The sequence below is a fragment of the Hippopotamus amphibius genome, chromosome 17, assembly GCF_030028045.1.
Source record: "Hippopotamus amphibius kiboko isolate mHipAmp2 chromosome 17, mHipAmp2.hap2, whole genome shotgun sequence".
Classification (NCBI taxonomy): Eukaryota; Metazoa; Chordata; class Mammalia; order Artiodactyla; family Hippopotamidae; genus Hippopotamus; species Hippopotamus amphibius.
Window position 1 is genome coordinate 20,180,210 of NC_080202.1, and position 14,355 is coordinate 20,194,564.

Sequence of the window (14,355 nt, forward strand, 5' to 3'; positions counted from 1 at the left end):
GGGAGAGGGGAGACCCAATTAGACGGTGTTGTGTTGTCATAGTAACAGGAGTGAAGCCAAAGCTGGAACAGGAGCCTGGGGTTGGGGCCCGCAGTAGGATTCGAACCTGGGCCACCCGGCTTTCAAACCCAAAACCAGAGAGCCAAGAGGTGGAATTGCTAGAACTTGGTGGCATCCTGTGAGGCTGGGGGGAGGGGCCAAGAGGAGGGAGAAGTCAAGCTTGAGACCCCAAGGCCCATGTTTGGGTTTGAGGGATGGGGACCAACTTCCCTGTGTATATTTGTGGGGTGGTACACTGAGGGAGGAGGGGACGATGTGGGACCCCTGAGGACCCTGCACCATCTGAGGCAGCTGAAGCAGTAAAGGCTTGGGTTTGAAAGCCATGTGGCCCCGGGTTCAAATCCTACTGCTGGCCGCTTTCACTCATGTGACTTGGGTAAGTTATTTAAGCATCTGGCACCTTCATTTGTAAGAGGTAAGAATAGGCTCTCAAAAAAGAGAAGTTACTGATGGAAAATTGCTTGAATTGATGGAGATCATAACAACATCTGGTTCAAAGCCTCAACCAGAGGATCAAATAAGCCACTGCCTGTCATAATAATGCATGAGTAATTGTTTAATTTTAATAAACAGTGTTAAATCATTAAATAGTGCTGTACTGTACCATTAATAATGGTAAGAGTGAAAACACAGCCTCAGCCCCTCGTTCTGCTCTTGGCCCTCTACGCACATGACTTTGGTTAGTCCTCACAACAGCACTTTGAGGCAGAAACAATTTTTATACTCATTTTACAAATGAGGATGCCAGAGGATAAAACCTCCTTAAACTTCACAACCCTCTGTATCGGGATTAGCATTACCCCTACGTTGCTGGTGAAGAAATGAATCAGCAACGAGAGGGCAGTTAACACACCAGCAAAGGTGGGGCCAGGCTTGGAGCCCCGAGGATGGAGAGCCGGGCTGAGCACTGTCCAGCTGGGAGTGGGCAGCCCTCTGTAAGGGTGGGAGGCTGGGATGGCCTGCGGACCGAGCGCTGCCTCTCCTGACCACACTGGGGTCTTTCTTCTGTCTGTCCCCAGCCTCTGGCCGCTCCCACCCAGCCAGCCCCAGTCCCCCAGGGCCGCAGGCCAGCCCAGTGCTGCCGATCAGCTACCGCCTGTCGCACACGCGGTTGGCCTTCTTCCTGCGGGAGGCACGGCCTCCGCCACCCACCGTCGCCAACGGCTCCCTGCAGCGCTCCGAGCCCTTCGTGGTGTTCCAGACCAAGGAGCTGCCTGTCCTCAACGTCTCCCTGGGACCCTTCAGCACCAGCCAGGTGGTGGCCCGGGAGCTCCTGCAGCCGTCCAGCACCCTGGACATCCCGGAGCGCCTGACGGTCAGCTGGAAGGTGCGAGCCTTCATCGTCCACCCCCGCGTCCCCGCCTCGCAGCCCGTGGCTCAGGTGCTGTTCTACGTGGCCGGCCGGGACTGGGATGACTTCGGTGTCACCGAGCGGCTGCCCTGTGTCCGACTGCATGCCTTCCGGGATGCCCGGGAGGTCAAGAGCTCCTGCCGTCTCAGCGGGGGTCTGGCCACCTGTCTCGTGCGGGCCGAGCTGCCCCTGGCCTGGTTCGGGCCCCCGGCCCCGGCCGCACCGCCCACCGCCCGCCGCAAGTCTCTGGATGGGCTGGAGCCCGAGGCGACGGCGGAGAGTCAGCAAGCTGAGCTCTACTACACTCTCCACGCCCCGGATGCGTCGGGGGGCTGTGGGGGCAGCCGTCGGGGCGCCGGGCCCGGAGGGGGTGCCCGGGCCGAGAGCCCGACCCAGCACCCCCTGCTGCGCATCGGAAGCATCAGCCTGTTCCGCCCGCCCCCCAGGAGGACCCTGCAGGAGCACAGGCTGGACAGCAACCTGATGATCCGCCTGCCTGACCGGCCCCTCAAGCCGGGGGAGGTGCTCAGCATCCTCCTCTATCTGGCCCCCAACTCCTCCTCTCCCTCCAGCCCCAGCGTGGAGCACTTCACTCTCAGGTAGTGGGGGATGGGCTGGGGTCTGGCTTCCCTTCCAAGGTCAGATGCACACCCGACCCCTTGTAGAGGACTTGCCCAGACCTACCCATCCAGCATCCGAATCCCAGTCTACCAGGAATAACTTGAGCAACTCCAGGAAGACAGCTCACTTATCTGAGCCTCAGTGTTCTCATCTGCCTAATGGCCACAAAAATGTCAGCCCTGACCTCCCTATCTCACAGAAATGGTTTCATGGTAAAGAGGAAATATCTGTTTTCACAAGCATGGATATCCAGAATGATAGAATTGGGGCTGGAAGGGCCCTTAGACGTTAGTGGGTGCAACTCTTCCATTTTACAGATGAGGAGACTGAGGCCAAAGAGCAGACATGGAGATCAGAGGGCAGCCACTTGGCTGGGAGCCAAAAGATGAACAGGAGAGTGTCCATGTGTCAGGATATTTGGCTAATCCTGGAATTGGGAGACAAATTTTCAGGAGTCCCAGCTCTTTCTATACCCTGAGGATACAGTTCACAGATTCAGAAATGCCTTCAATTATATCACATCCCCACAAAATATAATGATGTCTCACAGGAGGAATCCGTCATTTGAGCCATGTTTGGTGGCTCTGAGAATATAAGAAAGACCCAATCAAAATGCTCCCCCACCAACCCAAGCACTATATATGGGGTCTGAAACAGCACCATTAACCTCCAATTTCTTTAGGTATTGACTTCTCTCCTGAATGTACTACCTAAAAGTTCAAATATTCCTGGAGAGAGTTATACCTAATTCAGTGATTAATACCTGAATGTGAATATGAGTTAAATCAGTCATCAGAAATCTTAGGCTGCATTAATAGGAGTAGAGCATGTAGAATTAGGGAGGTGATAATTGCTCTACTTTAGTTAGTGTTAATTAGAGCACAGCTGAAGTGTTGTATTTAGTATAAGACAGTACACCTTATGTATTCAAAATGTCCAGAGGAGGGTGACTAGGATATGGGTGACTTGAAACCATGGCAAAAAGCACTAATTGGAGGAACTGAAGGTTTTAGATCTGGAGAAAAGAAGACTCAGAGAACACCTGCTCACCTCCCCAGGTGTCTATTCAGGTGGAGGAGAGTTGTACTCCCTTGCCCCCAAAAGAATCCACAGCTGGTTTGTTTGTTTGGTTGGTTTTGTTTTCTTTGTTTTGTTTTGTTTTTTTTATTGCTAATAGCTGTTCTATTTCAGCTAAATACAGGGAAGAGTTTTCTCCTTTCAGGGACTTTCTGAAAATGTAATGGGATGTGTGCAGAAGTAGTGAGTCCCCTGTCACTAAAGTATGCAAGTAGAAATTAGGCAAGACCAGGCAGAGATATAACAGAAGGGACTACAGCTTCCAGTAAGGGCCAGAGGTTGAAGCTACACGATACCAGATTCCCCAAATTGGCTTCAAGTTTTGAGTCTAGAACACAGGGTAACTTACTTACCTGCTCCCCCTCCTCCCAGCCCCAGCCTAAGGATGGTAGGCAGGTGGGCAGCCCTTGGACCCTAGGCTTACCCTCTCCCTCTTTTTCTTCCTGATTTGTCCCAGGGTGAAGGCCAAGAAGGGCGTGACCCTTCTAGGAACCAAGTCGCGGAGTGGCCAGTGGCACGTGACCTCCGAGCTGCTGACCGGGGCAAAGCATTCCACAGCCACCGTGGATGTGTCCTGGGCCCAGGGGACGCCGCTGCCCCCCTGGTGAGCCAAGGTGGCTCCTCTGCCCACCTCTTTGCAGGACAACACCGGGGAGGGGTGGGGGAATTCCTGATGGAGGAGGCCAGGCCGGCAGAAGGGCTGGGGCTTAGTTTCTGGGGACCCTGGAGTCCAGGCTGGGGAAGGCCCAGATGGCCCCAGGGACAGGCCACCCAGGAGGGCAAGGGTCCCCAGTGAGGGTTTCAGAGTTCCTGAGCTGCTCCCAGCCCTTCCTCCTGGGCTCTTCCTTCCCTCCCACACCGCGCAGGGAGGGCCAGGGGCCCCTGGAGATCCTGCAGCTGGACTTTGAGATGGAGAATTTCACCAGCCAGTCGGTCAAGCGCAGGATCATGTGGCATATCGACTACCGTGGCCACGGTGCCCTGCCTGACCTGGAGCGGGCAGTCACCGAGCTCACCGTCATCCAGCGCGATGTGCAGGCCATCCTGCCCCTGGCCATGGTGAGTGCGCTCGCAGGAGGCAGGCGAGCTCTGCGCCTGGTGCTGGAGTGGGACAGCGGCTGCTGAGGGGCACAGAGGTGGGAGAAGTCATCATGGAGGGGCCACTCAAGGGGGGCTTCCTGGAGGAGGTGACCATGCAGTGGAGCCTTGAAGGTCCCATGGTGGAGGGACTCAGACAGTCATAGAAGATGAGGAGGGTGCTCTAGGCAGGGGATCCCATGGGCAAAGGTGCAGTGATGGGAATGGGAATCATTTGTTCAAAGAAGGAACAGGTTTAGGAAGAGTGCAATGGAATGATTTTCTGGGACCAGCCCAGGGGCACGTGGAATAGCCAGGCAAATGTGCTGGACATTACTCTGAGTCCAGAGGAGCACAGAAGATGTTGAGAGAAGATTGGGGGGGGGGGGGTGCGCAGTGATTGGGGAAGCGTTGTTTTCTGGCAGCAGACTGGATAGACCCTGAAGGCTACCATGGGAGTCCAAGTGAGCAGAGCATCTGAGAAGGCATGTGAGGCTGGGTAGATGCATCTCTCTGCCCATGTGTACAGGTGTCCTCATGGGAAGGACATGCATCTGAGGAGTGGGGGCAGCCAGGAGCCTTGGCTGGTGGTCCTGGGAGAGCAGGAGACCTCAAGCAGCTCAGCCGAGCCCCGCCCTCCTCTCCTCCCTGCAGGACACAGAGATCATCAACACAGCCATCCTGACTGGCCGGACGGTGGCCATTCCTGTCAAGGTCATCGCCATCGAGGTAACCGGCCTTGTCCTAGATGTCTCTGCCCTGGTGGAATGCGAATCTGACAATGAGGACATCATCAAGGTGGGCTTCCTGGAGGTGGGGGCCCCTGGGAAGAAGGCCTCAGGCCTTCAGGGGGGGTGGGACCCCAAACCAGCGGGGAATTCACATCCCAGGCAAAAGGAAGGGAAAGTGGCAGGGGGTGGGGGGAAAAGTATCCCGTGTCTGGCCTGAGCAAGGAGAGGTCCTGGAGGGCTTCCTGCAGGAATGTGGAAGAGACCTTTTGACAGCCTGAAGGAAGAAAGCAGCGCTGACAACTTGAATTCAATCCCTAAATAGTTATTGAGCCCTTGCTGTGTGACAGACACCAGGCAAGGCCATAGGGGTGGGGGTCCCAGGGGATCTCAGAGTCATGCCCTGGACCTGGGTGTTGGTGACCGGATGGAGGAGATGCAGCCCAGGAAGGCAGCCTCCAGAGCACATGAGTTAGGCCAGGAGTGAAGGTTGGGTAAAAGGACCCACTCTAGGAACACCCAGCCCACCCCTTCAACTCCCAAAGGCCCCGCCCTGAGCTCCTCCCCAGGGACCCACTCTGGGCAGCAGGTCTTCCATGGCTGCCCAGGACACTGATCTGACTCGATGGGCCCAGTTTGCCACCTCCCCAGAAGGGCCTCCAGACTTCCCCTGGCTTTGGACAGTGCTCAGAGGTGAGATGCGGGGAGGAGGCAGTGGAGCAGGCAGTGATGTGGGAGGGCATCCAGCCCTGGTACCTGTGAGATGGGTGAGCTGTTTGCCACGCCAGCCTCCAGCAGGTGCCAAAATCAAATGATTGGGCAACAGAATCTGGTTCCTGTTCCTGCAGATCCTTCAGCGGGGGGAGTGGGGATGTGGATGTCTTTCTCCCTCCCTGGGAGTGTGTGCTCTGTCTCTCTCCATGCTCTGCCCTGGATCCCTCCAGGTCTGGGCTGCCCGAGATTCATCTCCTCCATCCCATCATGCAGGAAGAATGCCCCTAAATGAGCCAGAGCAGATAGCTTGGTACCACACCCCCATGGCCTCCTAAGGACTAGAAGACTTGCAGAGGCCCGTAGGGCTTGCCCCTGCTGGTAGGCTGGGATGGGGAGAAACGGGCCTGCCCCCAAGGGCCCTCACCCAGCACCTTCCTCTGCCACCCAGACGCTCCCACCCCCACCCCAGAGCAGACCAGAACAGTCACTGCGGCTCAGATACCAAAGGGAATTATCGAAGATTCTAAATGGAATTCGTTTCCGTTCTCCGTGAAACGCACGCAGGTCCTTTCTGGAGTTTGCCAACATTCTAAATGGGATTTGCCAGCCTTCAGCTGGAATGCTCTGCCTTTTGAAGTGGGAAAGGAGCACTTCTGGCGGAGCTGCCGTCCCACTCCTGTCCACCCACCCCCTGAGATGATGAAGAGAGCTCAAAGGAACCATCAGGGGCTCATCTGCACAGATAAGCCACAGTCCCAGCCCCCTCCCCACCCCAACCAGAGCCTTCCGGGTGTCAGCAGCCCACAGGCCACCTGACAGACCCTCCTCCAAATGCTAGGATGTGCACGCCGGGGCGTGTCCCAGTCGGAGCACCTAAATGCACTGCACGCAGGATTCACGCCAGGTATGCCTGGTGCATCTGTGGGCACGTACACGTACACCCATTGCATCTCCCTGAAGGGCTGGCAGGGACACCTCTGTGAGTGGGCACCACTTTCCACCACGATGTGCTCAGCGAACATGTGCTCATCCAGGGAACCTCTAAGAATGCAAGGTGGGGTCCAGGTGGGCGTGCATTTGCAAAAGCTCCACCCATCGGTGGCAGGTATCCACCTGTCTGTGCCTGGGGTTTTCTGGTCCTGGAATTTCCTCTCCCTTTCCCTCACCTCCACCCCTGGCTGGAGCAGCCCCCGTCCCTGAAATTAACCAGCTGCCCATCTGCCTGGAGCCACTGTGCCAGAGGCATCTTGGAGGAGCCGTGGGCCTGCACCTCTCTCCCCCACCCCTCCACCTCGACCTCCTCCCCACCCAGTCACACCCCAGTGTCCTGCTCAGGACAGGCTAGTCCTCTGTATGTGGAGGACTTTACCTGTCAGGCACCTACGCCAGAGCCCAGGTGGTCATGCTGCGGAGGGGAGCCAGCACTGGGGACCCTCAGCCTGAAGACACCCCCAAGGTGTGACCCGGGACATCAAAAGCAGCCCCTTACAAACATATTGGCACAATGGCTTCTTGCCAGGGAGAAAAACCCTCCCACAGGAGCCACCAAGAGATGATCTATGGAGAAATGGAGTGGAAGCTGACACCTCCCAGAGGAATTAAATCAGGGGCCCTCTCCCACCCGGCCCCTCCCCTTCAGCCTCCTGTGACTGGCACTTTCTTTATCCAGTGGCTTTCTGGCCTTCCTTGTCAGACTGAAGTCCCCTGCACTGCCCCACAGGATGACCTGTAGGGCAACACAGGCCAACCAAGCTCTTCCCTTCATCCCCAGGTATCCAGCAGCTGTGACTACGTGTTTGTTAGTGGAAAGGAATCTCGCGGTTCCATGAACGCCAGGGTCACCTTCCGCTACGACGTCCTCAATGCCCCCCTGGAAATGACAGTCTGGGTGCCCAAGCTGCCCCTACACATCGAGCTCTCGGATGCCCGCCTCAGCCAAGTGAAGGGCTGGAGGGTACCTATCCTTCCCGACCGGAGGTACGGCCCCTCCAAACACGGCGGATGCTGGCGATACTCACGGGTGACACAGCCCTAACACACAGTCTGATCTGCATGTGTGGATAAGGCCCTAGGTGTACACAGTCTGCAGGTCCGTTATGCCATCGACAAACTTTTATTGAGCAGCTACTGTGTGCCAGGCACTGACGGGTGCTTGACGCAGGGGGTCAGTGCGGCCAGAGCCTGACCCAGCCAAGCTCTGGGTCCGTCAAGGAAGCTGTCTCATATCTGCCACTGAGCGGTGCATGCGGGAAGCCCTGAGTGCAGGGAATCAAGTGTCACAAAGGAAAGAACCACCTCTTCCTCCAGGAAAATTCAAAGCAGGCTCCCTGGAAGAAGTAACTTCAGAGCTAAGTCTTAAAGGATGAGTGGAAAGGAGTTGGCCAGAGAGACAGGGCGAGAGCAGTCCAACAGCAGACAGAATGGAGCAGAAACACCAACACAGGCACACACACACCTGTGCAGGTGTGCACCAGCCTGGGTACACCAGGGGCACACTTGTGAGTACGTCAGCAAGGCACATGGTGACTCACATTGTGCTCCCTTGCTGGGATACAGGCTCACACACCTGGGTGCCCATCTGTGGGGCAGGTCCATCTGTACTCAGCACACTCCACTCACCCACTCATCGCTGCTGGAGAGAGAAGCCAGCAGGGAAGAGAAGAGAGGCAGAGTGGCAGGCAGCTAAGAGTGGGAGGGGTGAGGCTGGGGAGAGAAGCAGGCAGCCTAGTGAGAGTTGGGCTTAGTTCAACTCTGCAGAGATTTGGAAAAGCAAGCCAGCATAGACCAGAGCCTCTTGAACTTGCGCGCAAATTGCCCGAGGATGCTGTTAAAATGCAGCTTCTGAGTCCGTGAAACTGGGAATGCCTGTGAGTCTGCATCTCAGACCAACTCCCGGCTGACACGGATGCTGCTTTGAGTAGTGAGGATGTAGTGAACGCTGAAGCCAGATGGCTTGAGGTGAAATCCTGACTCTGGTCTTTGCTGGCTGGGGAAACTCAGGCTACTGTGCCTCAGTTTCCTCATCTCTAAAATGGACACATTAACATTTAGCTCAAAGGGTTGCTGTGAGGATTAGTTAACACAGGTAGAAGAGCCCTCTATGTGATTGAATATTCTGGTGGTTTAATCCTTCTGAAGCACTAGCCAAGCACTGGCTACACCCTTCTCTCTCTCCACAGCCTGTTTTCCCGGGCGAATCTCCTGATTTTTGCATTTTTGGCAACCTGGATAGGCTGAGAATTTCCCAAATTGTCAAGTCCTGGTTTCCTTTTGTTTGCCAGTTCCTCCCTCCGTTTATGTCTCTCCTCTTGCATTTTACTCTGAGCAGCCAGAGGAGGCCAGGACACACCTCCCACATCCTGCTTGGAAATCTCATCGGCTAAATATCCAAGCTCTGCCTGCCACACAGCTGTAGGACACGATGGAGCTAAGCCTCCTGGCACTCGAGCAATGATTTCCTTTGCTCCAATTTAGAGCTGAGTCCAGGGCCCAGCACGTGCTTAGTGCTGAGAAAGAGGCAGTATTTGCTAGAATTCAATGCCAGCTATTCACAGGTGTAGGTGCGGCCAAGCAGGGGTGGAGAGGGACCCCGGGGGGTGGGAGGGTCAAGAAGGTACCTTCCTAGGAGAGGAAAGCCTGAGACTTCAGGCTCCAAGCTTGTCAGAGAGACAGAGATGGGCCAGGGAAAGGCTGCCACCCACGGGAGCTGGGGAGGAAGGATTTGCACAGGGCAGAGCCGGCGTGGGGAGCCCTGACCCCAGGCCTCCCCCACCCAGATCAGCCCGGGAGAGTGAGGACGAGGACGAGGAGGAGGAGGAGCGGCGGCAGAGCGCGAGCCGCGGCTGCACCCTGCAGTACCAGCACGCCACCCTGCAGGTTTTCACCCAGTTCCACACGACATCGTCAGAGGGCACCGACCAGGTGGTCACCATGCTGGGCCCAGACTGGCTGGTGGAGGTCACCGACCTGGTCAGCGACTTCATGCGGGTGGGTGACCCCCGAGTGGCACGCATGGTAGACAGCAGCACGCTGGCCGGGCTGGAGCCGGGCACCACCCCCTTCAAGGTAAGTACAGGGGGCCGTGCCGGCAGGCTTGACACAGACGTTCCTAAGACAGGATTTCCAGGGCCTTGGCCTCAGTGAGCAGCCCCAGACAGACCCCAAAACACACTTTCTTCCCCCACCTGCCCTTTTGCTTACAATTGTACCATCAAAGGTCAAGGTCCTTCAAGTTCCCCTTGGGGAAGTTTCTCTCTCCGACCCTCATCAGCCTCTAACAAGCTTGCATGGCTCGGTGTGGTGCCTGAGAACAGATGTGGATGAGGATGGGGAGCAGGTGGCAGGGCCTAGCCAGCCTGGAGGCCAGGAAAGGGAATGCGGGGGAGCTAGGAACTCAACTTTGACCTTCCTCCTTGATGCCTGGGTAGACACCATCCATCTAAGAAATTATAACTATTTAACCCATGGGCTGAAATCTGCCTGCAGACATATTTTGTTTGTAAAACAACTGATCCACCATTTAAAAATTGGGAGGTTTCTCATTTTTCAGAAATATAAATTTCTGGTTTTAGAAAGTATGACTCTGATGACACTGGGTCTGCATTCCTACCTGGCATTCGTCAGCTGGAGTCAATACTGGTGCCTTTTTCACATGAGCGCAAGTTCTCCCATTTGCCCCAGTCCCCACTGCTCCCTTTTGTCTCCGTGACATTGAAGCTGATCATCAATTGCTATTTGTCACTCCACGGGGGGCTGTTGTTTTCTTTAAAATCAACCCACCTCACTCATCTGTGTTCCTGCCCGACTCCTGTAAGCCCTTGACCCTTGCTGGACCTCTGGACCCTGGTTCCTGGTTGCAGACCTAAGGCAGAGCCCAGGAGTCCTGCCTCCCGATCTGCTCCACCCACGGGCTTCTTTTGCAGCAGCACCCGGATTCCTCGCTGGTTGGGGATTTGGCGGGGAGGTGGTCCTGCTTTCCAGGCTCTCACCCACCCCCGCCCTGCTATGCCTCAGGTGGTGTCCCCCCTGACGGAGTCTGTGCTCGGGGAGACGCTGCTGACAGTGACAGAGGAGAAGGTCAGCATCACACAGCTGCAGGCCCAGGTGGTGGCCAGCCTCGCCCTCTCCCTGCGGCCCAGCCCCGGGAGCAGCCACACCATCCTGGCCACCACGGCTGCCCAGCAGACCCTCAGCTTCCTCAAGCAGGTAACTGGATGCCCAGGGGGCCGGCCTGGGGGCTTGGGGTGTGGAAGGAGGACTTGCAGGCTCTGGCCGTCCATCCACTAAATTAGGGCTTTGACAGTGGGACACCTAGCTCCCCTCTGTGCCCCGCATGCCTGCCCCACCCCACCCCCCTGCCATCTGCACGGGAGTCTGGCCGAGGTCTCACTTCCTGCACCTGCCACTGTGAGATGTTCCTGCTGAAGGTTCCCCCTTCTCGATTCTCAGAGGGCCCGTCATCGCTGCCTCCACCCCCAGGAATTACCCGCATCCATCTCTGGACCCCCAACTGCAGCCCCCCACAGATACATCAGGGCACTGGCTATGGGACAGAGGTGGAAAAGTTACAGGTGGGGGCACAGGGAGGGAGAAGGTGGGCGCTGAGCACTGAGCCAGAAGTCAGGACACAGGAGTCCTCTGCCCCAACTTGCTTCATGACCCCAGGCCAGTTGCTTGCCTCTGAGCCCTGCTTCTTCATCTACAAGGAGGTCAATTCTCACGCGGTTTAACAAACAGAGGGCAAGGCTGGGGTTGAGTGTGTCTGTGTTCTCAGTCTCCATGTGTCTGCCGGGGGTGATCAGGCGTGGAGACACGGTGTGACTCCTGCAGCAGAGGGGATGTGACTTAGGCTCAAGGCAGAATTTACCATCGGCTCATCCAGGGGAGAAGGGCAACATGGGCAAGGACATTCTCAGGGCAGTACGGGCCCATAACCTGCCGCGTACCCTTCCCACCACCTCCAGAGGAGAATTCCCACCCAAATAACCATTCCCGAGCACCCTCCACCTGCCAGGCACTGTTCCAGCACTGGGAACACAGCAGGGAGCCAGAGCGCCTTGGCCCTGGCCCTCACGGAGCTCAGGATCTAGCAGGGAAGCCAGCCGGAATAGTTCTCTGACTCCTGTCCTCTTCTCCTCCTCCAGGAAGCCCTCCTGAGCCTCTGGCTCTCCTACAGCGATGGTACCACGGCCCCACTCTCCCTCTACAGCCCCCGGGACTACGGGCTGCTGGTGAGCAGTCTGGACGAGCACGTGGCCACAGTGACCCAGGACCGGGCCTTCCCGCTGGTGGTGGCTGAGGCCGAGGGGGCCGGGGAGCTGCTCCGTGCAGAACTCACCATCGCCGAGAGCTGCCAGAAAACCAAGCGCAAGAGCGTGCTGGCCACGACCCCCGTGGGCCTGCGGGTACACTTTGGGCGGGATGAAGAGGACCCCACCTACGACTACCCTGGCCCCAGCCAGCCAGGGCCCGGCGGGGGTGAGGACGAGGCCCGGGGAGCCGGCCCGCCGGGCACTGCAGGACCCCCACCCGAGGCCGCGCACCCAGGCACTGCCAGCCCGGCCGTGCCACCCACAGAAGATTTCCTGCCGCTGCCCACCGGCTTCCTGCAGATGCCGCGGGGGCTGACGGACCTGGAGATCGGCATGTACGCGCTGCTGGGCGTCTTCTGCCTCGCCATCCTCGTCTTTCTCATCAACTGCATCGTCTTCGTGCTGCGCTACCGGCACAAGCGCATCCCGCCCGAGGGCCAGACCAGCATGGACCACTCTCACCACTGGGTGTTCCTAGGCAACGGGCAGCCACTGCGGGTGCAGGGGGAGCTGTCGCCCCCAGCCAGCAACCCGATGGAGACCGTGCCCGCCTGCTGCCACGGCGACCATCACAGCAGCGGCAGCTCGCAGACCAGCGTCCAGAGCCAGGTGCACGGGCGGGGCGACGGCTCCTCCGGAGGCTCGGCCCGGGACCAGGCCGAGGACCCCGCCAGCTCGCCCACCTCCAAGCGCAAGCGGGTCAAGTTTACCACCTTCACCACGCTGCCCTCGGAGGAGCTGGCATACGACGCGGTGCCTGCCGGCGAAGAGGACGAGGAGGACGAAGAGGACCTGGGGTGGGGCTGCCCGGATGTGGCGGGTACCCCGCGGCCCGCTCCACCCCCCGACCTGCACAATTACATGCGCAGAATCAAAGAGACTGCATAGAGGAGCCACCCCGCCCCCCGTGGGGTGGGCTCTGTGTGGGACACAGCCGGGACCCTGCTCACACTCGAAGGGGGCCTGCTGACGTGGATTTTATACTCCAGCCCCTGCAGCTTTGCTCCTCCCAGCCGGCCGCATCCTCCTCGCCTCACACCTTACCCTCCTCTGCCCCCAAGGGAGGAGGCGCCTTCCTCCTGGAGCTTGCTAAGAGGAAAGCAATCCCGGCCCTCGTTCTACCCTTTGCAGCCCTCCTCCCGTCTTAGACAACCTGCCGCCCCAAGAGGGGGGGCAAGGAGGCCAAGCTTGGGCCGAGGGCCCACACGATGCCCCACCCCGTCCCCTGTGTCCCCTGCTTCCCCCTGTGTGGGGGAGCTCTGGGGGGTCTTGTGTCACAAGCTGCACAAAGACTTTTCTCAAACCACTATTCAGGGATTTCTGTCCTGCAGGGTGGGAAGGCGGAGGCTGCCTGCCTTGCCAAGGATCTTGCTGTGGACAAAACATTTGGGGGGGCAGGGGATATTTGTAGCATCTTCTGGCTTCTGGGTGCCCCCCCCCATCCCTTCCCAGAACCTGGGAGCTGACTCTAAAGAGCCGTCTGTGGCCAAGCCAGGCACCTCTCTGAGATCTCAGGACTCCATCCTGTGCCCCCAAGGGCTGTGGGCAGGCCCTCAAGGGGGAGGAGTCTTCGGTCCACCCCAGAGCACTGTGGTCTGGGCGCCCGGGAGCCCTGGGTGCCTCCTGCCCGTCCCTCAGCGAGGTCAACCCTACGCCTTAGCCGCCCCTCCCGCTCCGCTGGCGGCTCCTTCCTCTCTGCAGGGGCCGCCCCCCACCCCCCACCAGGTGGAACCCGGTGGGAGGGGCGAGGGCACTAGGCAGTGCTGGGAAGGACCGTGGGAAGAGCACGGCAGAAGGGAGCTGGCAGCTCCCCTACCCCATCCCACAGCCGCCCTCCTCTCGGGTTCTACCCACCACTGTGTCGGATTTTTCTGAAATAAATGGAAGCGACCAGACTGGGGGTGGGGGCGGCAGCTCCCAGAGAACAGACAGTACACGGCGGCCGGCTCTGTGTCTCTTCCTTGCACGCGGGCACAGGCGCGCACACACACACGCGGAGGTCATACTAAATGACATGAGATGGAAACATGGCTGAACCACCTGCGGTCCTGCTCTTCCTCCTCCAACATCCAGGTCCCTTTAGACCGTGTGGCGCTGGGGGGATGCACATGTCAGGGGATGGAGGACTCGCTGACCCAGAACTGTGCCCTTATAAAGAGATGCTTCCCCTAGGAGAGGAGTAGGAAGGTGCAGAAAAATAAGGAGAGCGGTGAGAGGGCTGTGTGCACCCCTGAGCTCACTCCAGTGTCCTCCTCTGCCTTCAGTCCGCCTTTCAGAGGGCATCCCTCCTCGTCACCATCACCACCTCCCAGGGAGGCCTCTCCTCTCCAGGGACTGGTGCGGACAGTCTGGGGGTCTCCAGGTCAGAAAGCCAGGCAGGAGAGAGCAATGGCTGTTGGGTGAGCCCCTCCCCGCC

The 14,355-nt window shown here is 58.2% G+C and overlaps 1 protein-coding gene across 1 annotated transcript in view; it reads left to right on the forward strand.

Annotated features, from left to right (window-relative positions):
• The window catches only part of TMEM132E (transmembrane protein 132E), a 56,331-nt gene extending 42,480 nt beyond the window's left edge, over positions 1-13,851 (forward strand). Inside the window, exons 2-9 of the mRNA XM_057713898.1 lie at positions 1,080-2,010; positions 3,567-3,713; positions 3,976-4,168; positions 4,841-4,984; positions 7,400-7,605; positions 9,405-9,693; positions 10,642-10,833; positions 11,772-13,851. Of these exons, the coding sequence (XP_057569881.1) occupies positions 1,080-2,010; positions 3,567-3,713; positions 3,976-4,168; positions 4,841-4,984; positions 7,400-7,605; positions 9,405-9,693; positions 10,642-10,833; positions 11,772-12,827 (3,158 nt within the window). The 3' untranslated portion in view covers positions 12,828-13,851. The remainder of the gene's footprint in view (positions 1-1,079; positions 2,011-3,566; positions 3,714-3,975; positions 4,169-4,840; positions 4,985-7,399; positions 7,606-9,404; positions 9,694-10,641; positions 10,834-11,771) is intronic.
• Positions 13,852-14,355: the final 504 nt, after the last annotated feature.